Source organism: Geosmithia morbida, assembly GCF_012550715.1.
Source record: "Geosmithia morbida isolate 1262 chromosome Unknown scaffold_4, whole genome shotgun sequence".
Taxonomy (NCBI): Eukaryota; Fungi; Ascomycota; class Sordariomycetes; order Hypocreales; family Bionectriaceae; genus Geosmithia; species Geosmithia morbida.
The window spans coordinates 1240285-1264458 of NW_023336191.1; the positions used below are offsets into that span (position 1 = coordinate 1240285).

The window sequence follows — 24174 nt, forward strand, 5'->3', positions numbered from 1 at the left end:
TGCACCAGACAGACGTCCTCTTTCTCTCATCGCGGATAAAGACGAGTCACGTGCATAGTCACGTGAGGAAATTTTGCCCTGTGGGGCCGATCGCCCACCAAACGACCGGCGCCCCCACGCCAAAAAAAAAAGTTCCAAAATGCAAATCGTCCCGCCCACACGAAACCCTTTACCGAACAACCATCGTCCTGACCACCATTAGATTTGTAAAATTGTCTATTGGGAGACTGCCACCATGTCGAAGATCACAGTCGGTAAGTATACACAGAGGACTGTCAGTTCCATCAAGCGGAGAGGAATAACAGAACCCTCTCCCAATTCATCATGTCGACAACAGAACACCAAAATAAATATTTGCGCTAACACGTCCTCCCCCTCTTCTAGCTAATGTCCGGACGCAAGTCGGCGAGCTCTTGGAGTACTCCAACGAGACCAAGAAGCGCAATTTTCTTGAGACGGTCGAGCTCCAGATCGGCCTGAAGAACTATGACCCCCAGCGTGACAAGCGTTTCTCCGGCACCATCCGCCTCCCCTCGGTGCCCCGCCCCAACATGGCTATCTGCATCCTTGGTGACCAGCACGATCTCGACCGTGCTAAGCACGGCGGTGTCGACGCCATGTCCTCCGATGACCTGAAGAAGCTCAACAAGAACAAGAAGCTCATCAAGAAGCTTGCGCGCAAGTACGACGCCTTCATTGCTTCCGAAGCTCTCATCAAGCAGATCCCCCGTCTCCTCGGTCCCGGTCTGTCCAAGGGTAAGTTACCAACTAACGCCCCACCTCATTCTCCAAACTTGATCATCTTGTCAAGTTTAAAGAAAAATAAATACTAACCATCCTGGCAGCTGGCAAGTTCCCCACCCCGGTCTCCCAAGCCGACGACCTCTCCGGCAAGATCACCGAGGTCAAGTCCACTATCAAGTTCCAGCTCAAGAAGGTTCTCTGCATGGGCGTCGCCGTCGGCAACGTTGAGATGGAGCAGGAGCAGCTCACCGCCAACATCATGCTGGCCATCAACTACCTCGTCTCCCTCCTCAAGAAGGGCTGGCAGAACGTTGGAAGCCTCGTCATCAAGGCCTCCATGTCTCCTCCCCGCCGCCTGTACTAAGCGGGTCGCTTGCTCAACAAAGGGGCGTCGGTCTCTTTTCATGTTGAGGGGATGGACGCCGTATTACATAGCTCCGCCCAAAGGGATTTAGTTCTACTAGGGCTCACGGAGTATAAGGCTTGTAGTTTAATCAACACGAGAGAAGACATTGCGCTTTAAACAAACGAAAACACCTCCATCGTGATTTGTATTTCCTCAACTCCGTGCCCTTTTCCGTGAATGCATGTTGCTCAAAATCTATCATGTGCTATTGTCTCATCAAAGTATTCGCTAACAAAAAGAAACAACCCCCTGCCTCAACAACTTTTCGTGACTCTCCAAGCAACTAACCCTCTCCGACCAATAACTCTTGATAGAGTGTTAAAAACGCCGTCCTCGCCCCAGTCTAAATCGTCGAGGTTTAGATGTTGACGATGTCGCCACACCTCGCGAAACCGAAGGCCGTCGAGACCCTTGTTCGGGAGATAGGGATCTAGCCACGTCGCCGATGCAGGGGCGATGAGGTAGGTTCCGTTCTTCTCTTTGAGGTATTCCTTGTTCCGCCTATCGGCGGGAATATCGCACGTGGCTAGCTTGTAGAGCTCATCGTAGAGGCTTTCTCCCTTCATCCCCATAACATCGTGCGTACGGAGGACCTCGTTCTTTCCGTTCAGGAGCCAGATGGGAGGCGTGTAAGTCTTCCACCAGATGGCTGTGGTGGCGTCGGGCTGTTGGCTCATGAAGACCTGGCCGGGGACTATTCCCCCCTGGTGGTAGACGCCCGTCAACACACCGAAGAAGACATTGAAGATGACCCAGGCCGCGGACCACACACGCAAGGTCCTCTTGTTCTTGGGGAGGTGCACCGAAGACAGAATGAGAGGCACAGTTGGCAGAAGGAACCGCGCTTCCTGGTGCTGGAAGATCGAGAGCACGGCAATTCCAGAAAGGGCGGAGTAAAGCCTCAGCGAGGCGTGCGGTCGCAGGAAGACGGCAGGACCAAGTAGCAGGGGCATGTTTGCCAGCAGATGCTGATACCACGGGTGGATACCATGTTGGGCAAGGTTTTCCGTATTCGAATTGTATAGGAAATTGTTGAGAGGCGTGATGACAGGCCGCTGGATTAGGTCAAGCCAAGTTATGGACTCGGGAGTGTAAAAGGCAGTGTCGAGTGCTATGGCAACTACGGTCGTTACCAGCGCTGCCGAAGCTAAAGCAACGAATGATAGAGGCCTGTGTTGGACATGACATGTTAGTTTATCTGTGGGACGAGTTTGAGGGAACGAATAACAGTAGCAATGATTCGGTTCTTGACATACTTTTGCCAGAAGTGGGCAAGCAGGCGGAACCCGGGGATGACCAAAAAAGCCGGAAAGGTGATACGGTTGAAGAGGCCAAATATGCCGACAGTCCCAAGAACTGCTGAGGACAAGAGTGAAGATCGTTGCTATTGCCCCACGCGTCAGTCTGAAGGTCGAGGGTATGGCACACCCCAACTCGGTCTAATCAGATAAGATGGAGGTGGAGGGGGCGGGGCAAAGAACAAGAGGTCAGGTACTTACCCGTGTGTCTACTATGCGCTGGATCAGGACCATACTCCATGCCACGACCAGTGTCTCGACCGAGTTAGAAAAGGTGTGCGTCTGGTAGGTCCAGGTGACATATGATGAAGCAACAAGCAGGACGGCAACGCGGCGGTGCCTCGGGGAGGGGATCAGCTCGTGCAGAGCCCAGTCCTCGAGCACGAAACTGATGAGGAACATGAGGACGCGAAGGGTCCAGAAGACAACTATGGGTGTGATCTCGCCATCGTTCCCGTTGCCTATCCACAGCCACCGTAGCAGGAGCATGGGCAGGCCATAGACGGGCCACAGAGGGAAGACACTCCGAATAGGATTCTCGCTTGTAAATTCCCATGTTCGGCGGACAGGGTAGCTGAAGATCTCGCCTATTGTTGGTGGTGTACATGTGTTAGCTTTGCCGGACGTCTATCTTCTCCAGCAATCGATGAGGAGCTTCGGGATTCATACCAGCAATGACCTCAGGGCCTTGGAAGTTCTCATCGGGATGTAGATAGCTTGGTGACAAGGCGAACCACAACCGGACGAGGATCAGGAGCAGATATGTGCGGCGCTCCCACATCTTGCATGTGCGGCGCTCCCTATGCCAGGGGCGGGGCTGAGAGCATGGACTGAACCGGCAGACGATACGCCCCAGAACAGGGTGGGCGCATTAGCAGCTCTGTATATATCTGGCAAGAGAAGGGGCAAGGCGAGCGCCAAGAACGTATGCGACGTGGTGTCGTGTAAAGGATCAAGTCGGTTCGGGAGTCGCGTAGATATTGGTCTGTCGCGCCTGTCGCGTAAAGGGAGGGTGTTGCGCTCGTTGCGACAGATGTCGACACGAACAGGAGTGGTGAGTCGTAGTGGTGGGTGGCAGGGAAGCTTCGTGACGAAGGGAGATGGGGCGTAAGCGGCACACACGAAATGACTCGATTGAGTATTATTATTATCAGTAGGCAGTAGTAGTAGACAGAGGATGTCTTATTAAGGAGAGAAGAAAAACTTGAATGACGGACACGACAAGGCAAGCAAAGGCTAGACAAGAACAGGATGCATCCAGAAGGAAGGAGGAGGAGAGAGAGGGGAAAATGATGGAAAGAAATAGGGAAGAAGGGAAAAAAGGGCTTGTGTGTTAATAATAATGGAGTCATGGACTGCCAGTCCCAAAAAGTCAGGACTTTGACTTAGGACCGGGATCGAGGCAAGGCTAGCAGAAAGTGCAGGGTGGTTAATTACGTGCAGTACGAGTATCGGCAAGGCGTACAAGTCTGGATATTACTAGTAGTATTACAAGGTCAAGATGTAATTTGCCGGGTATGGTCTGACCAAGTTTCCAAAAGTCACCGGATGGCCGGGACGAGTATTATTGGAGTTGTATGTACTGATAACATTGATGCTATCGGCGTGTTGGTTTATGACTGTTATTAGTACGGAGTATTACCTGCATCCGAAATACAAGTACGAGTATTAATACTATTCGTGCTTGTAGGAATCCGAATCTCCATGCCGCCCGGTCTGTCATGTCTGAGTTTAGTCCTGTATTATCATGTCTATCATGTCTCTGCTATGCCCTTCCGCCTCCGGTCCTGTCAACGTCCACATGCCATGCCACCTCACCACATGCCGCATTTTCATGTTCCTAGCAGATCGCGGTGAAATTAGTGCTGACCCTCGTCGTACCCCATCAGCCCGTCCAGGGTGATGGTGGGCTCCGCACGATCATCACTGCTTAAATGCCTAGGCTATGGCACCACCCGCGCGCCAGGGACAGACATCCATCACCTGAAGACGGAGGCACCGTGTGATGCAGCTACGACCCCACGTGTCAATTTGGCAGGACACATGCCACTCACGATTAATACAGTGGTATGTTAGAGGCAATGACACAGTGACCCTGGCTGAAAACGGGATAGAATTTACATGGAAGTTGACGTGGACTGTTCCCTTCCACGGTTTACAAATTGCCATTACTGTCTTTTCTAGTGCCGTCTTTTAGGTTCCTTTGATGACAATGGCCCGACAGCGACAGCGACAGCGACAACGACAGCGACAACGACAGCGACAACGACAGCGACAACGACAGCGACAGCGATAGCGATAGCGACAGTCGGCGGCACCCGAGGACTCAGACTCGCCCATAGTCAGCCCCAATTTGGAGCCTTAGTGCGCACTGCGCATAGTGACCTGGAGCTTCCCAGGGGTGCAGGCAGAGGGGGTGATTGGTCATGGACTCATGGTCGCCAGGGGGGAACGCCATGCCGCTCCGTACCTACGGATGCCAGTCCTTGAAACGAGTACAAGTATGTGTAAATACTGAGTAATATACTATTGACCGTACGAGTAGACTGTAGTATGAGTAGGCCCTGGCCCATTAACTTCCGGAGTCATCATCATGACAGCCCGGGTTTGTCTCCGTGCCCTGCGTACTGCGCACACTCACACACACACACACACATATATATATATATATTATATAAGTATACACTTCCATATACACGAGTACAGATACCAGACAGTGGCCCTGTATCAACGATCCCTTCCACCCGTCTATTATTTCCCGGCACACTGGTTCATTGAGGAATATTGTTGGCCTGACTACTACTGCACAAGCAGTAATGTTACGAGTACTACTAGACTCTACGAGTAGTTGTAGCAGGTGAGTTGCAATACACATGTACAGAATGCGTGCGGGATACAATGCACCCCCTGCTCCATAAACCGTGGACCATGGACCATGGGGAGACACATTCATACTCATCATCGTACGAGTAGAGTTTGCCGTCTTGCATAATTGCTCGCTTCGTTACTCCGGGAAACGTTATGGGCAACATGAGTCAATGTGATCGCTCTAGTTGTCAGAGAAGAAGTGCGATATACTTCTAACACACCACATCCCATCAGTAGAGAAAGACTGATTTTCAAGTATATTGCGGCGAGTAAACAAGAAGATGACCGAGTTTTACGACTTTTTCTACATTTTCAGTGTTAAACAAGATAAAATTGGCCATTGAATCTTTCGAGGGAAAAGTGTTCTTATATTACCATTCCCATCTGCTACAACCATGATGGTATAGGAAACCGTTTGCTACCACGAGTAGCGCTGCTATTATATTAGTACTACTGGACTGTTCGTTGACCCCGGATGCTGATGCCCACCAGTATAGACACGACGCCATCAAAAAGAATATGGCAACAAAGAGGACGGGCGTGGACGCCACTGCAGCTTGCCGCCTATTCGATTGCCTTGTCCCACTTACCGCACAAAGAGAGCAAACGAGGGAACAGCACATTTCTGCGTCGTCGCCAAGTCCGTGTGTCCCACGTTGGGTTGATATCTTCGTTCCATGTCCTCTTGTTACTACTATCACTACTATTCTTACTACTCTAACGGTTCTTGGAGGAGGTGTGATGCTTGTACCCGCTCCATGCTCATTGTCCATATGCCATCAACACGTGATGCACAATGATGAATTCAACTCTCCAATGGGTGGAACGGACTACCCTACCAAATCGTTGTCTTTACAAGGTCGGCTGACAGTCATTCCAGTTTAGGCAATATTCTTCCGTCTTGTCGTACTTCGAGATGGTACATAGATCCATGGAATTGCTAGTAGTAGCACGCACGTCATCGCACATGACGCGCTGGGTCGTACTTAGGGTAAGCAGGCTGATTTCCACACCACTACTCTTATGGTGTAGCAACTTGGTCAAAGGGTGCAAAGAAGGATTTCTCGGCTCTTGAGGGTCAAGTCGCTGACATCAGTCATCAACAAAAGGGACATTGGCTACACCCCCCCCCCCCCCCCGTGTATCGGAAGAACATGCGAGTTACTAATAATATGTTTTTGTCTCTTAGTTCAGCTTACATGTACATGTATGATGTGGCTTTAAGCTCAAATTACAGGCGTTACAGGCGTTGAAGCGTTGGTGCGTACAGTGGTCCATGCACCTATGGATGCGCTTACCTAGAGTTCTAACGCACCGCCTTTGAGATGACCGCCCTCCTACCACACTCTCTATACTGCCCGCCGCCTCCACGTTGTCGCTGACTTCGATTTCATTCTTGTCACCATCAACTTCCAACATACAAACGCCCGCGCTCGATCATCTACTCGCGGTATCCGCATAAACTCCCGCGACTCTTAGATCCTGTATCACCTACATTACTCGGTAGGTCTTCTTTGACGACTCTGAGTCACTGTTACATCGTCGCCCCTCAAAAAAACCCCCGCATTCGCCCATCGACGTTGGGAGCGTGCATCTCGTTCTTCACCTTCTCCCTTGCTCTCCATCCCACTGGCCCACCTCTATCTCGCACAAGGCCTGGTTTGACTGACACATTTCACGCTTTATTTATAGAAGCAAGATTACCGCTACCATGGCCGAGTCCCAGTCCGCCCAGAAAATATGGCTTCAGTCGAGCGATCTCGCTGTCCTCGAAGTTGGTGAGTCGAGAACCCGTACCGCACTGCGCCGCACTGCCGCCGTCCTCCCACCCGATGCAGTTACTGATATGTTAAAAAACAAATAGACCGCCCAGTTGCTGAGCGCTCCATGCTTATCAAGAACCTTCTCGAGGATCTTGGCAGTGACAGCATCAGCGCTACCAATGCCATTCCAATCCAGAATGTTGGTTCTGCCCTCACCAAATTGCTCTCAATGTTTGCACTTGGTTGACTGAATGATGTAAAACCTCCAGGTGAATGAGTCGGTACTTCGCAAGGTCATCGAGTGGTGTGAACACCACCGCAATGACCCCATGCAGTCCCAGGATGACGATTCGGACGCTCGCCGTAAGACGACCGAGATCGAGGAGTGGGACCAGAAGTTTATGCAGGTCGACCAAGAGATGCTTTTCGAGATCATCCTTGTACGTTGTTTTCGGTTTTTTTATATATAGAAGAAAGCTGAAATGCCCTTTTGCTAACCTCATTCAAAACAATAGGCTGCCAACTACCTCGACATCAAGCCTCTTCTCGATGTCGGATGCAAGACGGTTGCTAATATGATCAAGGGCAAGTCTCCCGAGGAGATCCGCAAGACCTTCAACATCACCAACGACTTTACACCCGAGGAGGAGGAGCAGATTCGCAGGGAGAACGAGTGGGCTGAGGACCGATAAGCATGGCAAAAAAGTCAAGAGCTCGCCAGCTGCCTTCTGACGGTACTGGACGCTAGGCGTATTATGCCTGCGTACTGATGAAATGAAATCACTCACGCCGTTTCTGCAACTTTCTTTCTTCGTTCTTCTACTCTTCGGCGTTACCACGGTTATTGGGAAATAGGATTCGGTCCTTATACATATGGATTAAACAGTCAAGTCTTATTTCTACTCGACTGGAAGGGACTACTTGTTCGTGATATGGGGAGTGCCAAGGAGTGTGGCATACGACCGACTGCTCGTATGGTAGACGTCACACCGCAGACCTATAACCACGCTGTTTGTCATTTCGCTCTAACGAGCCGTCCCGCCATATATGCATGTCGACATTAGTCGCCCTTTGTACCCCGGTGTCATTTCATCAAGTGGCTGTTATTGCAGAACCCATGGCCAATACTAGGCGTGTAGTATGTGCCACGCGACTACGCTATGCCACCAAATATACGTGGCATACTGGTAACAGTACGTCACGAGCAGTTTAGTTGCAGCCGTCAAGTGGTTATTTACTTCTTTTTTTTTCAATCCTTTCCTCCCCCTTTCGACACATCCATGACATGCAGATGTCGAGAGACAGGGCCAGCTCCTGTAACAAAAATCCATGCCCATTCCGTTTTGTGGTTGATTGACACCTCCACGCCTTTAGAAAAACAAATCTAAGCCATGCTCTCGCTGATCCCATTATAGTCAACTTGATTCTTCTTGTTTCTTCCCAGTGCTTCGCTCTCTCTTCACACCCCCAAAATTTTCAAGATAGAGCGGAAGGGAGGTTGGGTTGGTTAGGGAAATCGGAATGAAAGGAACGACCCCCGTGAGGAAAGCCTAGAGAAGGATTCATTTTTTTCATGTGTTTTTGACGAGGGATTCCGATTTTCTTCTCTTGTCGTCGTTTGTCGGTCGGAAAACCATTCTGCAAAGACAAGCAGGGGAAGGCGGGAGGCAAACTAAAAAAGGTCGGGAGGGACGAGGGGAGCGAAAGAAGGGGAAGAAATAGATAGAATGGCTTAGATGCCAATGCGGGTCTTGCGCCAATGCCTACGCTTGGCGTTGTAGCTGTATTTTGGGAAATTTCAAGTCAGTCAAAAAAGCTCGGCTAGAGATGCATACATCTGGAGAAAGGGGAAAGGGACGGACCGGATGGTGTTTCCAGTACGGAGGCGAATCCACTGGGGCACAGGGCGGTTCTGCTTCTGCGCCTTGGCAAGCTTCTGCTTGGTGCGGAACGTCTTGTGGCTCTGGGAGAGAAAAGATGTATTAGTTAGCAATATGATTTTTCTGTTTATCGGCGGAAGATGACTGCATTTCCATCATCTGTGTTTTCTTTGTTTCTCATGTCTTGTATCCAGTGAGAGAAAGGGAGGGAGGAGAGAAGCAACGTGAGAGTATTGAAGGCATGGCATTCTCGGATCATAGAGTGCAGCGACTCTTCGTTCCTGTCCTGGCCCTTGGTGGTGCCCCTCCCTCCTTCTTCCTGCTTCTCGAATAGAAGAACAGGTAAAGAAACAAGAAAAATCATGAAACCAGACGAATGGAGATATGTATCAGCGTTATTGGAGAAGTTGTGGAGGGCGTACCGGCATCTTGATGGATGTATCGAGTCTCGAGGTTCGGGTTGGTGGTAAATGGAAATTGTTGGACGAGGGGAAGAAGGAGGCTTTGAGAATTTTGGTCCCGGGCAGTCCAGTTTCCTGTGGGCGACAAGCCCTAGCGTGGGCGAACCAGGATTAGATGTGGCTGAGGGGCGTATTTTTCGCACATTTTTACGTTTGTTGGCCTCAGGCTACGAGGAAAAAAGCAGTGAGTGCATGACATAATAAGCATGGTAGTAGTAGTGGTAGCAGTACTCGTAGTCATCCATGCAGCATCAGAAGAACTTAGGCGACGACCCTTGCCCCTCTCGTCTTCTTGAGGGATCAAAGTTTTGCATTGCTCTCTACTAGCAGTGTATTCTGCTTTCTGCGTCCCTTCAAAGAGTAGTACATCAATGTGATATCGGAGAGTGTCTCGTAGGAGACTCGTTAGTAGTACTACTACATGCGATACTCTTTCTGACAGAACATGTGACCTGCTAAAAAACGGCCCAATAGCCAAGCAACAAGCAAGGTATTCCAGTCAAAAAAGAAGACGAAGAAAAGGACGAAAAAAATAGGACATCACCCAAGGCTGAAAATCACAACATACTTACTCAACACACAAGATCCCATATCTACTCGTACGTAATAATACCAGAATGCTAGCTGGGTCTTGGTTAAGACACGGCATGCGATTGACTCCGTAGTAGTTCCCAAGCTGCATATTGTATTTATTCCTGTCGCACTCCATGACCAATTAAATAGGCTAAAAGGGATGAAGTGGGTCCAAGCTTAGTTCCCTCCCTCTTCCCCCAGGCTCCAGCCCATGGACCCCCAAAAAAGGTGTGACTTAATGCAAGCTTGGCCTCGGTGCGACGCTGCAGCAGGACAGACAGACAGGCCAAGAGAGACAGAGAAGAGGTCTCCAAAATAGGAGACGATTTCTAATCTAGGGAAGAGAACCGTTCCGACAACAAACCAAGGAAACCATCACCACTTTCCAAAAGAGCATCGCCCCATTCTTCTTCTTCCGCGCGCGACGTTTTGATAGATTATTATCAGCGTATACCCCCCCTTCTTTTCCATCGTCTCCTCGGGGTGGAAAAAGGTCATTGACGACTAGAACACGTTTCGGCAACAACGAACCCAACCAACGAAGCCCCTTCGACTCAACACCTAACCTCGGACTCCCGACGTGTCTGAAGAATAACAAGATAAGACAAGAGGGAAACCTTCTGTCAGTTTTGAAAAAGAGACGAAAGGAAGCGGAGAAAAAGCGCGAGGAAACTGGGTTGAGGAAGAACAGAATAACCATACTCCAAAGCATCTAACATACGGGAGATCTTCTCTCCGTTTTATCAAAGATGGGCGCATCCATGTCATGGCTGTCTAGCCTACTGTGGGCTAAGAAGGAGATTCGCATCCTTATCCTCGGACTTGTATGTCAGGCGACGTCTTCTGGTCTATCTTCTCCCCTTCGCTGTTTTGCCTAAGGGAGATGGAAACGATGGAAGAAGAAGACGAGGAACCCCTTTTTACATGGGACTAGAGAGCTAACCGCCCACCTCCAGGACAATGCTGGCAAGACGACGCTTCTCTACAGACTCAAGGTCAGTAGTAGCCAGCTGGCCCCCTTCCTCGCATTCACCGTACATAGGACTAACTTGACGACTCAGGTTGGCGAAGTCGTCACCACGATACCTACCATTGGTTTCAACGTCGAGTCAGTCACATACAAGAACCTACATTTCAACGTCTGGGTATGTTTTGTCTCTTTCTCCTCAACGGCCCCCGATAAGCCCCTCCCCGGTCCGAAACACGCACCCGGAGCTTTTATGTGTGCTGACAAATTCTCGTACGCGCGTGTAGGATCTAGGTGGTCAGACCAGCATCCGCCCCTACTGGCGGTGCTACTACGCCAACACGGCCGCCGTCATCTTCGTCGTCGACTCTACCGACATCGAGCGTCTGCAGACGGCCTCGGACGAGCTAGCCGCCATGCTCAACGAAGAGGAGCTCAAGGATGCCTCGCTTCTCGTCTTTGCCAACAAGCAGGATCAGCCCGGCGCTAAGGGCGCAGGCGAGATCTCTGAGGCCCTCCGCCTGGGGGAGCTGCGCGACCGGAACTGGAGCATCATGGCTTGTTCGGCAGTTGACGGCAGCGGTGTCAACGAGGGAATGGACTGGCTTGTGGTATGTTGGCCCCCCCCCCCCCCTCTTTCTACTTCTACTCTGCCGAGTCCCCCTCACCCGTATACTAACTTGGCTCTTCCCACCCCCTTTTCTTAGCAAACCGTGAACCAGGACTAGACGGCGGGGGGAAAGAAGGGGAACAAAAAACACCGGAGTGAAGTTTAAAAAGAAAAAGAAACACGCTGGTTTACACCCTTATCCATCAAGTTTATAACCTGGCCACCACGCACTCTTGTATAACAGAGGCACGAAATTATGAACAAACACACACACACACAAAGACATAGTATTTACACACACCCCTTTTTTCAACATACATGAAGAAAACAAAACATGAAGAAAGAAACCCCAGAGACGGTTCCTTGTCCCAAGGTGTGAAGCTGATACACTTTGGTAAGGGAGCTTTGGAAAGCGTAATGGATGGGCGGGGATGGAGGTCCGGGGTGCTGTGCATGGGTGAGCTCTTTTATTTCCTTCACATCTTATATATTTTAATATTACTTGCCATGATTCCCCCCTTCTTTCTATAGCCAGAAGTATCATTAACTACTACTCTTGATATGTGAGAGTGGCTGGAGATGGCAGCATGATCTATTAATATCTGTTGTTGGTTCTGATGTCTGCGTGTCTGCCCACTATCTCCTCCTTGCTGACCATCGTCGTATGCAACTGTGCCGCAATAGGTCTAGACACTAAGAATAGTTGGACTTTGGGGTGTATGACTAACAACAGTACCGAGCTTCAGTCTATCAACCATAATTGACGGACTACTAGTAGGTATATGAACCACTAGAGTTTGGGATTTAGAAGACACAAGGCATGAAGGCATCGCGGGGAGACAAGAGTGAACAACATGTTCAATTAAACTAGTTGCTGCAACGACGACAAGACAAGACAACGCGACAGGGACATATTTTTCTTGGCCGACTTGTTTTTTGGCCCCCCTTCGCGCGCGAGAGTGCAGAAAGTCCAACACCTCCTGGGTGCTGGATAATCACAGCAACTCCCGCACTTACTTGATAAAAGTCCAGCATCTTCATGTTTGCTCCGTGGGCATCGACCAATTCTGCACGGCAGGAAAGGTTGATGTCACCTTACGGAGCAGAGATCCTTCCGGCCCCTACTTGCAGTTAAGCAGTAGGGGTGAAGGCTGTGTAGTGAGATGAGCTACATGTTTTTTTTGTTGCCAATTTGCTTTCATTGCCGGCGTGGCGGCCCCTTCCTGTGCCATCACCTCAAGGCGGCCAGGCCCGTTCCTGGCTAGCAGGGTGGGTGGGCATTGACGCAGGTAGGCCTCGAGAGGGCGAATGCGTCGGAAAGTAGCAGCACCTTTGAAATAGTGCCGGCAACGAGGCTCATTGCAGACGACAAGATGGGACCCGCATCATGTCCGCTCAGCAGACGATATGTGATGCCCAGTTCCCGTTGATAATCATTCCTTCTCTTTCTGTTTTCCAATTTCAGTGCGTTCCCCTCGGGGGACTCAACATTGTGGCTTTTGTTCCGTCGACAATCCAGTGTCGACATTGAGGAGCATACCAGATGTTCCCCATAGTGAATCCGTGATGTGACGACCACCATGCGAGGTATGTGTCAGGCTCGAGAAGCCGGTCGCGAGCCAAGACACAGTCCAGGCATTGCCGGAACGAATGAAACCCTAGTCGGTAGTTGGATAAGCTTTTTCCAAGAATGTCCATCTCGGCATCAAGTCGAGGGAATCTTGTGAAAGTCGTATCATTAAGTCGTAGGTAGTAATTCGTTCGTGAAGTTCGTAAAGGTCGTCATTAATCGTAAAAGGACGGGAACCAAGCCAAGGAGAAAGTGACATTTGTTTCGTAGTGGCCACGAGTCGACAGAGGAGAAGAAAGGGCCACCACCCGAGGAGATTATCGTAGAGAAGAAGTCTCAAACTGCCGTATTAGAATAGAATAAAGAGGGGCGGAACGAGAAAAAGTAAAGAATGACGAAAAAAAGAACGGTCGGTGAATCGAGAGCCCGGAGGGTTTCTGTCCCGGCTTAACCGAGCGTAGTGCATTGCTGCAATCCTCTTATCTTTGAACCAAGGAAAAAAAAACGAAAAAAAACGAAACCCGCAAAAGAAAAAAACAAGAAAAGGAAGAGAGTGAAAATGTGTCGTTCCAAAGTCGCTTGAATGTCGTATATAAATCCCTGCCGTGCTGTGTGAAATGCATTCAGATACCCGCCCGGAGTAATGCTGAGAGAAGACAGAAAAACGGAGAGCTTCCGATAGACCGAGCTAGCGGTCAAGTCGCGTGGAATAGAAAACAAGACGCTTGCTGTTTGTTGCCGCTGAAACAAGAGCGGAAAGAACAAACAGAAGGGTAAGAGGACCGTTGAGCCCCCTCCTTTTTTGTTGCTTGTTTTTCCGCGCTCGAAAAAGAAGAAAGAAAGAGAAACGTAGAGTGGATATCTGTCGCAAGAAATTGAAACTCCGGTCCCGATGCAGTGGAAGGAAAAGGGAAAAAAAACGCCAATAGTGCCCGTGGATGATGATGCTGGTTCTATGCCGCTTCAAAAGGAGGAGAACTGGGTGGATAGTCACGGACTCTCGATGGAGGGGAGCCTCGTGTGGTACATTTGCACTAGAGCAGGAGTTGTCGTCGGTGAAGGGCTGCTGTTGTCCCTAGACGTGGCGATCAGGCGGCTTGGTGCTTGTCACATGATGGTGGCAAACTCCTGGTAGCGATCCCATCCAAAACTACCCATGGGTCCCATGGAACCCATAGGACCCATACCGCATATGGCATCCATACCGCTGCCCATGGTGCCCATGCCGATGCCGACACCGCACTGAGATGGGGCGAACATGCTAGGCAGGGGCAAGGAGGGTATCGGGGCGGTGGCCTCTGGGGAGCTGAAGAAGAAGGGAGCGGTGGTGTGAGGCTGGCTGAAGGATGGGGTGGGGGAGGGGAGCTGGATCTCGTTCATGCCCATGTTGGCCCAAACGGGGGTTGTGTTAGAGCCAGGCGAGGTGGACGAGGTGACGCTAGGGCTCGAGGGGAGTATCCTCCAGGCATCGACCGACGGCATGGGCTGGGGAGCAACAGGCTGGGACCACATAGTCATGGGGACCGGGGAGTTGCTGGGTAAAAGAGTAGGCTGCTGGCGGACGAGGTTGACGACGCGAGGAGGCGGGGGACGCAGGGGCTTCATGAGACCGAGGAGCTGCGTCTTGACCTCTTCGCTCTTGCCGCAAAGCAGCTCACCGGCTCCCTCCTCCTCCAGGCCCTCGAGGGCGGAGACGTGGGCGCGGAAGACAAACTTGTTGATAGCCTGGACGTAGTCATCGTGCAGCTTCTTGACCTGCTGCTCCTTCTCGGGCCAGTCGCGGACGGCGGCCTTGACGTCAACGCAGTGAACCTCCTTGTGGTACTCGACCAGGGCGTCGATAGTATCGGTGGTCAGCTTGTAGGCCACCTCATTGCGTAGAACCATGTCGACGTGGACAATGTAGGCCTCGATGTGGACCAGTTGGTGGCTGAAGAGGGCCTCGTTGGGATCCGTGGGCATGTCGGCCTCGGGGACCTTGGGGAACATAAGAGAGGCGAGGGTCCAGATGGCGTTTGGTGACGAAAGGGTCTCGGTCAGGCACCGCTGGTGTTGGGGAACACTGTTAAGAGGACGCTTGACACGGTTGATGCGCTTGAGAGTCTGGGTAAGCCAGGGTTCCACCTTGGAGCCAAGGACGACGTTGACCGACGAGGCGCGGGGCGCAAAGGCCGCGGCCGAAGCCGGTAGTAGTTGCACAGGCATTTCTGTTCGGGACTGGCGAAGGCGCAGGTACGAGAACCAAATAGGGCGAAAGTAGGCGGGGGGGGGGCTTCTGATATATGTTATAGGCGGGGATTTCTGTCGTTTGACGAGACACAAGATGATTGACAGGCAAGGGGATTAGACAAGCAGATATACAGTGGAAGTAAAAGAAGGAAGCAAAAAATGATGGTAAAAAGAAGAAGAAAAGAAAAGACGAGATGACGGAGCAGAGCAGGGGATATGAGATATATTGACGTAAGAGGATCGCCTTGCGAAGCTGCTGCCGAAACCCGTTGGTATAGAAGAGAAGGACGACGATGGCCTCGTGGGGGAGGATGAGGAGGAGAGGGGAACAAGCGACAAGAGGAAAGGCGGACTTGTGGTATTAGTACTAGGAGTCTTAGTACGGAAGGGACTACCCATCATACTCGTAGTGAGGGGCCCAGCTAGCGTTTTTGTTGCTGCTGGAGTACATCCCAGGCCAGTATGCAGGCGCGGGGGTGTCGCTGGACCCGCCAGGGCGCTGTGCCGAATATAATGGGCCATTTATTCTATTACTCGTAGTATTCACTCGTACGAGTACAAGAATATGGATCCCTGGGTCAGTCTGCATGTTCTGCCCATCAGAGAGAGAGAGGGAGTCAGAGGGAGTCAGAGAGACAGCGGTGGTGCTGGGGCGGCCGATGGAGGATGCATGAAGGCTGTGCACGCATACTGCAGCAACCATGCATACGTCGTATACTCGTACCAGGGGGTGGGTTTAAGATATAGAAGATGCAGAAGACGCAGAACAATACTCCCAGAGTAGCTCATTGGAAGAGTATCATCAGTCTCTTTTCTCAAACATATTTACTTGTCAATAGTTGAGAACAATGACAGCTTGTTACGAGTAAAATAATATACTTTTATAAATGGATGAACCTCATGGCACGGGCATTTACAGCGCATCCGGGATCCATTACAGCACACTCTACCCACCGATAGTAACGTAACGTGCCCTCCGTCCGCTGGAAGCTACGCCACGCCACGCGCCCCGCCACATCCTCCATGTAGCCGCCGCTCGTACCGGTACATTGACCTTGGGCAGGAGTCTTATTGCCTGCCTGCCTGTTGATGCCTTTGTTCACTCACTTCTGTATTACTTGTCCTCTTTTGCTATTCCCCTCCAGATACCAAAACAACATCGTTTCCATCGCAGCTCCTAGTATTCGCACGTCACTTTGAATACACGCAAGTAAAAGGCCATGTAGGAGGTGCACACATTACTCCGGAGATGTCAACCAAACTTTCACCCAAGCCCGAGACATCAGCCCCCCTCCCTTTCTCTCCTCAGATCAGCCCAGAGATATTAGACGGACTCCTACTTTCGCCGAGTATTATTACCATCATGTCCGATATCTGCTCTCATACAAAAGGTCATGCAAATGGGGGCCCCTCTCCATCTGCCGTGGATGGCTGGCTTAGCGCTTGACTGGCTCTCTGCTGGGCCGGGTCCCCCTCCTCGTCCCCCTTCCCACCACACTCCTTTTGTTGTTAGCTGTGTACTCACACACTCATGCGCCGAGAGCACGTTTCGACATGTCAGGTCAGAAGTTGCCCCTCGGCTCTTTCTTCTACAACAAGCATCGCTTTCTCAACCCCTCTCCTTGGTCGCGATTTGCCTCAAGGTCCAGATGGTCATGATAATGGTCTCCAGGTTTGACACCGAGTCGGCCGAGTCTGAAGATAATAGCATCATACGATGACGCGAAGCCGCAGCCAGTAGGTAGTAACTGGCAATTCTCTAGCCGACTTCTCTTAATGCAAGCCATGGAGCCATCTGACAGAGTGACCTGCAGAACGCATCCGGACCAATTCTACCCGTGCACCAAACTGTGCATATGCAGACATGAGGACGTGCTCTTGGGTCCTTGGACTTGAAACTTCCAGGCGTTGAACATGAACAATATGACGACCAAGATGACTGTAGTACAAAGATGAGATGAGATCAGGTCTTACTTGTTTTGAATCTGAGATACCGCTACTGTCACCATGACCTCTTTTCGAAACAGGCGCGTACTCTTACACTTCGGGGAGAGCCGCTATAATGGAGCCGGGAGAAGCTTTTCCTTTTCCCCTGACAGGACCCTCTATTTCATAAAGTATGCTGATTATCATGATATCGGATGGGCGGCCCCTTTGATGAAGGTGTAAGACTCGCAACATGGTTGGGTAAATTAAGCCATACAAGCCTCGAGTCCCAGGAGAGCGGGCCGTAATCACAGAAGATAAAAAAGGGGGGGGAAGGGGTGGTATGGTGTTTTGGGAAAGCCTAGAAGGCAAATTAATGAGAAGAAAAAAAAAGAAATGATCAAAAGCCACGGGGAAGAAGAGTCTAGGACCTGGTATGGTAACAAGAAACGAGAGCCTGTCGATGGCCCTTTCGGCTACGACAGGCCTTGGATGAGACGAGGTCGTCAGAGGTCGTTTCTGTAGCGTGATTGGTCCGATGGGGTCGAGCCTAGAGGACTCCCCTTCTACTCTGTAGAGACTAGCTCGGGCGGTCCAGTGGAGAGGAGGGGGAAGGCCTCCATCAACCCTCCAGGCCAAACGAAAAAGACACCAAAAAAGGCACCCGGGCGGCCTTTTAGTGCTGAACCGCCGTCGCCGGCCGCTGAAGCTGTCCCGTGCACCTGTCAAAAAGTCCCAAAAGAGCCAGTGTCCAGGTCTATGATTGGTCTATATTCTCCCACATCTAGCCAATTGCCGGCTCAGCTTCACCAACAGCCACCCACAATAGAATTGTATGAACGAAATGGTAATTGATTACTCGCTAATACTTGTCTGCAGTAGGGGACGACAAGATGAGACGAGACAGTGCCCTTGTTGTCTGTATGGTAGAAAGTTAAATGCAAGATATATTACTCGTAGTTTTTCCTCCCCCCTATTCCTCTTCTGCTCGAGATGCAAAGTACAGGTATATGCACCTTTATTCGCCAATGGCACGCAGGGTATACATGTAGCTGAGTGTTGAGTATCTCACCACCTGACAGATGAGTCCAAGGTATTGTACTGTTGCAGCGACCACATAGCGCGTTACGCGTTCCGATGCTGCATTACCATCGCTGTCTTTTTCACTTTTCATTTTTTTCCTGCTCTAACAAATTCATGGGTGATTGGTTTTTTTCTCTACTACAGATATCACTCGGAACAGTACCGCTGTATTGTACTTCCCATCAGAAAACAAAAGTTGGCCCGACCACGGCCGCTACTGGATCGCCGACGGGACGGGGCGGAGACGAAAAACTCAGGGTAGTAGCGCCACATGATTGTATCTGTACATTGCTCGTATCTTGCTCAGTCAGTGAGGACCAGGACCACTCACTAGCCACGCATGCTCGTCGTACTCTTTCAACCCACCCTCAATATCTACCCCTCCCCCTTGACAGTGGGGGAGGAAATCGCAGGGGAAAAAAAATTAACACGCGCGCGGCTGCTTTTTCCTCTTCTTTCTATTCCTGCTCTTGCACGCCTTATTTACAATGTCACGGACTACGTGAGTCGTTGTACGTCATGTCTATTCTGGTCCATGCCGGAACCTGTCACTTGACCTTATCATCACGCGGACTTGTCCCCATCCTCATCTGTAGCCGTTTCGAGGTCGAGAATGACGTCGTGAGAGGTCCGACTACCGGCCTCTCCCCCCTTTTTACTTTTTGATATTTTTCTTTGTCTATCTTCTTTTTTTACCGTTTGTCTTTGCCTTGCGTGTACCCTTCTTTGAATCGGTGGGGATGGTGGTTAACGGGTCAGGTTCGAACATTAAATGATTACTATACTCGTACACACTAACTAGACGGGACAAGCCGATTTGAGAGAGAGAAATAAATGCCTTTGTACTAATATTGATACAACTTAAGAAACCAAACCCCCCCCCCCCCCCCCCCAAAAAAAAAAAAAAAAAAACTTTCAGTATTTTGAGTATCGTGGCACGTCAACTGTGGCTACTCGTACATCTCCGTTGTGGCGCTGCTCCTGCTCGTGCATAGCATTTGCATATCTGTAATTCCCATCTTGATCCCAGGAAAGCTGAGAGCTACATAATACCACCCCGTCAAAGGGAGCCGAAAGAAAAAAAATCTATTCATAGAGTCATGTAACCTGTAGCCTATAGGGCAAAAGTGCAGGGCCCGCAACCGAGGTGGCTAAACAAAAACAGCGCACAGAATGTTAGTCATATTATCGGTCAGTCGACAAACAAGGTGGCTTAACTTGCATTCGGCGCCGCCGGTGTTCCGTGGCTGTGCGCAGGCAAGCCCCATCTCCGCTTTTTACCTGTCTTGCTTTGCAGTCGGAGAGGGAGGTAATAAAGCGTAATGCGCCATAAATCGTGACCGCCTCATCAGCCTCGGGTCTTCTCTCAACTCTCAATAATGACTGACCTGATACACTACCATGACGACATGGTGTGGCACATATGTGGCACATGTGTGGCACCGTCGTTGTTGTCAACTCTTGGCTCTTGGGTGTTTCCGAGCCCGATGCCGATGCATGGTATCAACTTGCACCGGGAGTTTTTTTTTCTGGTCTTACCAGCAGTAGTTGTATTCCGAGGTACGGCGAGAGGCACCACATGCGGCCTTGTGCTGTAACTCTGCGGCGATACAGCTCTGTCTCTCCCCCCCTCTTTTTTTAAATATATATATATATATATATATATATTTAGATACATCACCAGGCTGCACTTGAAACTTTCAAGCAGGGTCCCTTTTTGGTTTGATTTTCTTCCCACCGGCCGCCTTGAAAGGAGCCCATGACGCAGTGACATGTTGACAAGAGTGATGAAAATTGTCATATGACTGGATGGTATTTCTTCCTCGCACTCTCAGCTGGCTACCCTTGTCTATCGTTTGCAAAGAAAAGTCAGCATCATGCCTTTTGTTTTCGCCACCGTCGGGCCTACTCTCCAGTCTTCACCTCAAGGGGTCTCAGTCTTGGGCCATGTTGGCAGCCCAATAATATAGAGGTGAGGGGAACGCTATATGCCAAGCAATGGGACGAATGAAACCGTTGATAACCGAGCCTCGGTGTTTATCTTGACAATATACGAGGTTATACTGAAGGAGTGACGTCTTATTGTTGATATTAATTTGAACCTTGTTTAGCAATGTCAAGGGGAAATACCGTCAAGAGTAAAAACATTCATTTATACTTTATACTTGTGTGTTCCATGTCCTTTCCTTTGTCTCATCTTTATATCCGCCAATTCCACTTGGTGCCCTTGAACCTTTTGAAAGAAAAGAAAGAAAGAAAAGATAAGTCCCTGAAATGAATGACGGGCAATACGATCAGAAAGTATGTGTTGGGAGAAGAGAAAGAACAGAGAGATAAAAGCCGCCGTGATGAAAGCACTTCCCTTCCCAACCCCGTATATATAGATATAGTACAGGTGGTTTCTTCATACACACTTAATTTTGGCCTTTCGGCTCGAAAAAAAAGGAGGAAAGCAAAAGGTGAAGATGAGTAATAATGGAAAAGAACACCTGACCCGATCCATGTTCGTTATAGAAGGAAATAAGAAAAGAAAGAAAGTAAAAGAAAGGGAAAAAAATGCAGATACACAATCGTGTCCGTCCTCAGATAAGACTCCCCGTCAACCCTTGTCTTAACCATCCCCATCTATCTGTTTGCCACTCCTAATTTCATCACATCGTAATATACAAAAACCCTTGGTAACAAAAGTTTTTTTTTTTTTTTTTTTGGTTTGGTTTGGTTTGCCTTGTTTTCTTTGTAATCAGATTTTTCCCTCTCCCGTCTCAGCTTGTACTGGTGGGAGAGTCTGTCGTCCTCGGTGGTGGTGGTGGCGGTGACGGGTTCGCACCCTTGTTGTTTCTCTTAAAAAACGGGAAATCCCTCATGCGAAACCGGCTAGGCTTCTTGCGAAGTGACTTTCCTTCAGCCTTGCCTAGGCTCCCCACCGATGTCGACATGTCGAAGTCGTTGGTCGAGGACCCATCCTCGTACCTCATCATGGTCGACGACGGAGACGACCCCATCGCTGGCGTCGCTGCTCCTGCTACTGTTATCGAGAGCGACCTGTCGTCCTCGACCGCTCGCGGCGTGCCCTCGGGTGTCGACTCGTTGCATGGCAGCCGCTCGGTGGATTCCCTGCTCACGATGCTCGTGCCCTGGGTGCTCGGTGAGATGGGCATCATGCCCGTGTTGGCGCTCGTCGCTTGGGACGCCCAGTCACCTGTCAGCCCGGCCGAAAAGCTGCCTTCCGTCGCCTCGCTGCAGCGCTGCGCGTCTACCTCGAAGAGACCGCCCGCTCCGTTGCTGTTGAATGGGTCGCTGTTTGCGAGCTGCAGCACGGCATCGAAGGACGAGATATTGCCACTCCCGTCCGTCGTCGCCGTCGTCGAGGGCTTCTGGGGCGTCACTGGCATCGCCCTTGTCTCTTCTTGCCTTTCGCTACGCAGGTATGATGATGGCATCTCAGCGGGAGCCTCGGCCGCATCCTCGACCGTCATCATCTTGTTGTTGCTGTCCTGCTGCGTCTGCACTGTCGACTGCCTCCTGGACTCCTGCGTCTCAGCGACCGCGAAGCTCATGGTTCTCGGGGAGAAGGTGCCAGCTTCTTTCAGTAGGCGGTGGCGTGTGGTCTCATCCTGGAGCTCCTTCATCTTCTCCTCTTCCACCATGCGCTCGAACAGACCCTTGTTGATGTCCAGCTCCTCCACCGTGTACATCATGCCGGGCATGACATCGGCAACGCCCTGGAACAGGGGGATGGCAAACAGGTTCATGAAACCTAGCTGGGCCTTGACCAGAGAGCTGATGTCCTTCTTTGGCGGTGCCATGAGAGCCGAGGGGATCTGCAGCTCATCTTCCATGGATGCCTGTCTTGAGAACTCCTCGGATAGTATGTGCATCCACTGTACCGCGGCATCGTATCGTCTCGCCTGTTCTCACGGGTAGAGTGTCAGTCCGAGGGTTCTGCATTCTTTCACTAGCAGTGCATCATGTCCGCAAGGTTGTCAGGCAAGATATGTATATAGAAACATGCGATACGTACCACATTGCTGATATCGGCGCACTTGATCAAGAGACTGCAGGCCAATGCCTTCTGCTCTTCAATCTGGCGGCCATTCCAGCCATCAGTGCTGTTGTTTTCCTGGAGCTTTTCTTGGGTGTCGCCGAGCTTCTTCATGTAGTCAAAGTGAAGGCCCATATCGGTGGCAAGGATGGAGCTGATCATGAGTTTCCGCATCTTGCAGTCCTCAAAGGCGACAGGCCAGTATCGACGCAGGATCTGTGAGTAAGCAGCGCAGTGGAACGACTCGAGAACGGAGCGATCATTGTACAGCTGTGCTAGCGGGGCATTCAGCGTTACCAGAAAACCGTTGTTGACGCCTGGATGTCCGACATCGTGACCGATGGCTGTGATGAGCAGCGTGAGAGCCTCAAACGGTTCGATCAGAGATCCGATCGGCGACTTCTCCTCGGTGGGCGCGGCCGAGCCTCCCAAGGGTCCCGGATAGGGTGCAATGGAGCCGATGTGGACGAGGAAGTTGAAGGTGGCCTGCAGGACGTCGACGACGTGGCGAAAATTGTGGTAGGGAACAAAGTTGTTGTACGTGGTTCGGCAGGCTGCCAGGAAATTGATCAATTGGTCTTATAATATATCAGTACCAGGGCCGAATAGCAATTATATATAGGTGAATGGGATCGATGATAACCCACCTGTGGGTATGCGCCACTTTTCCAGATCAGGCATACTGAGAGTATGCTTGAACATGATCATGCTGGCGACAACGAGCTCGTCGTCCGTAAACAAGTGCGCAGAAAAGTGCCAGTGGCCAACAGCGTCTGCAATCTCGGCCTGCCGCTCCGACGAGACGGAAATTTGGATGCCGGTGATCTGGCTGTCCTCGGGGCCAAGACGACAGATGCGCTTCATGAGGCCTGACACCATGGCCTCACGGAGATAGGCAAAGGGCTTCTCGTCACTAACGCCGACCCAAGAGCGCTGACGGCCTCGCTTGATCTCGAGAAGTTCCTCGTGCTCCTTGATGGCGTCGCGGTGTGCACGGTAGGCACACGTCTCGAGGGTAGCGATACAACGCTGACTGAGAGGTCCGATGACGACGTCAGCTGCACCAAGTTCGAGGCATCTCCTAATGATGTCACGGTTATTGGCTAAGCCGCTCGACATCGGCTGATGCTCGACGGCGCCATCCGTCATGGCCTGTGCCGTTTCAGTCGACGTAGGCTCGGCCGGCGCAGGCTCGAGCTCGGGTTGACGTATGATGGGTACGGGAACGACCAGCTTGGCAATGTTGCGCAGACGGGCCTCGACTATAAGCTTCTGCATGAGGTCGAGGCCTTGAAGCTCATTGTCGGGGGTGTGGACCTCGGAGGCAGGAAGGCGACGCCTGGAGGGCGACGTGGTGGACGAGGATGACGTCGGTCGGGGATAATCGCGCAGGATGGAGTCGTCGTTGGGCGTGTCGAGCAGCACTACCGTGGGCTTCATCTCGACCATGTGGTGGTGGTAGGGCTCAAAGACCTTTGACAGGCAGGCAGAGCCGGTGCCGCATACTTGAACTGTGCAGGTGAGGGAGGGGAGAGTAGGTCAGAGGGACGGCGATTCGAGCAAAAAGCAAGTGTCATAGGGGCCGGCTGGATTGACATACCATTGCCAAAGACCTCGACAAGGGCCTGGACGACTTGGCGCGTACTGCGCTGCCAATCGGCGGGTAACGGATTCGAGGGGCTAGCGAGTACAGGGCAATCGCGCATGATGGTGCGGTCGACATATACGACATGACAAGCGGGAGTGGTGTCCAT

The 24174-nt window shown here is 51.0% G+C and overlaps 7 protein-coding genes across 7 annotated transcripts; 3 read left to right on the forward strand and 4 right to left on the reverse strand.

Moving 5' to 3' along the window:
- Positions 1 to 235: 235 nt before the first annotated feature.
- Positions 236 to 1108, forward strand: GMORB2_5863 (large subunit ribosomal protein L10Ae; the record flags this gene model as incomplete). Its single annotated transcript, XM_035467833.1, has 3 exons — positions 236 to 254; positions 403 to 756; positions 846 to 1108. The coding sequence occupies 3 exons, from the start codon at positions 236 to 238 to the stop codon at positions 1106 to 1108; spliced, it is 636 nt and encodes a 211-aa protein (XP_035322799.1).
- A 296-nt stretch (positions 1109 to 1404) lies between these two features.
- Positions 1405 to 3229, reverse strand: GMORB2_5864 (GPI mannosyltransferase 4; the record flags this gene model as incomplete). The annotated part of the gene is given in 4 exon segments (XM_035467834.1): positions 1405 to 2270; positions 2275 to 2320; positions 2650 to 3035; positions 3118 to 3229. Coding segments are annotated over 4 exon segments (1410 nt in total).
- A 3798-nt stretch (positions 3230 to 7027) lies between these two features.
- GMORB2_5865 (S-phase kinase-associated protein 1) lies at positions 7028 to 7771 on the forward strand (the record flags this gene model as incomplete). The annotated part of the gene is made up of 4 exons (XM_035467835.1): positions 7028 to 7094; positions 7181 to 7278; positions 7349 to 7519; positions 7595 to 7771. 4 exons carry the CDS (start codon positions 7028 to 7030, stop codon positions 7769 to 7771), a joined length of 513 nt encoding a protein of 170 aa, XP_035322801.1.
- A 1040-nt stretch (positions 7772 to 8811) lies between these two features.
- Positions 8812 to 9387, reverse strand: GMORB2_5866 (large subunit ribosomal protein L39e; the record flags this gene model as incomplete). Its single annotated transcript, XM_035467836.1, has 3 exons — positions 8812 to 8860; positions 8915 to 9042; positions 9382 to 9387. The coding sequence occupies 3 exons, from the start codon at positions 9385 to 9387 to the stop codon at positions 8812 to 8814; spliced, it is 183 nt and encodes a 60-aa protein (XP_035322802.1).
- A 1355-nt stretch (positions 9388 to 10742) lies between these two features.
- Positions 10743 to 11667, forward strand: GMORB2_5867 (ADP-ribosylation factor-like protein 1; the record flags this gene model as incomplete). Its single annotated transcript, XM_035467837.1, has 3 exons — positions 10743 to 10817; positions 10950 to 11138; positions 11248 to 11667. The coding sequence occupies 3 exons, from the start codon at positions 10743 to 10745 to the stop codon at positions 11665 to 11667; spliced, it is 684 nt and encodes a 227-aa protein (XP_035322803.1).
- Positions 11668 to 14247: 2580 nt separating this feature from the next.
- GMORB2_5868 (Conserved hypothetical, protein) lies at positions 14248 to 15345 on the reverse strand (the record flags this gene model as incomplete). The annotated part of the gene is made up of 1 exon (XM_035467838.1): positions 14248 to 15345. One exon carries the CDS (start codon positions 15343 to 15345, stop codon positions 14248 to 14250), a length of 1098 nt encoding a protein of 365 aa, XP_035322804.1.
- A 5795-nt stretch (positions 15346 to 21140) lies between these two features.
- On the reverse strand, positions 21141 to 24174 carry GMORB2_5869 (3',5'-cyclic-nucleotide phosphodiesterase; the record flags this gene model as incomplete). Its single annotated transcript, XM_035467839.1, has 4 exons — positions 21141 to 22286; positions 22400 to 22998; positions 23068 to 23931; positions 24021 to 24174. The coding sequence occupies 4 exons, from the start codon at positions 24172 to 24174 to the stop codon at positions 21141 to 21143; spliced, it is 2763 nt and encodes a 920-aa protein (XP_035322805.1).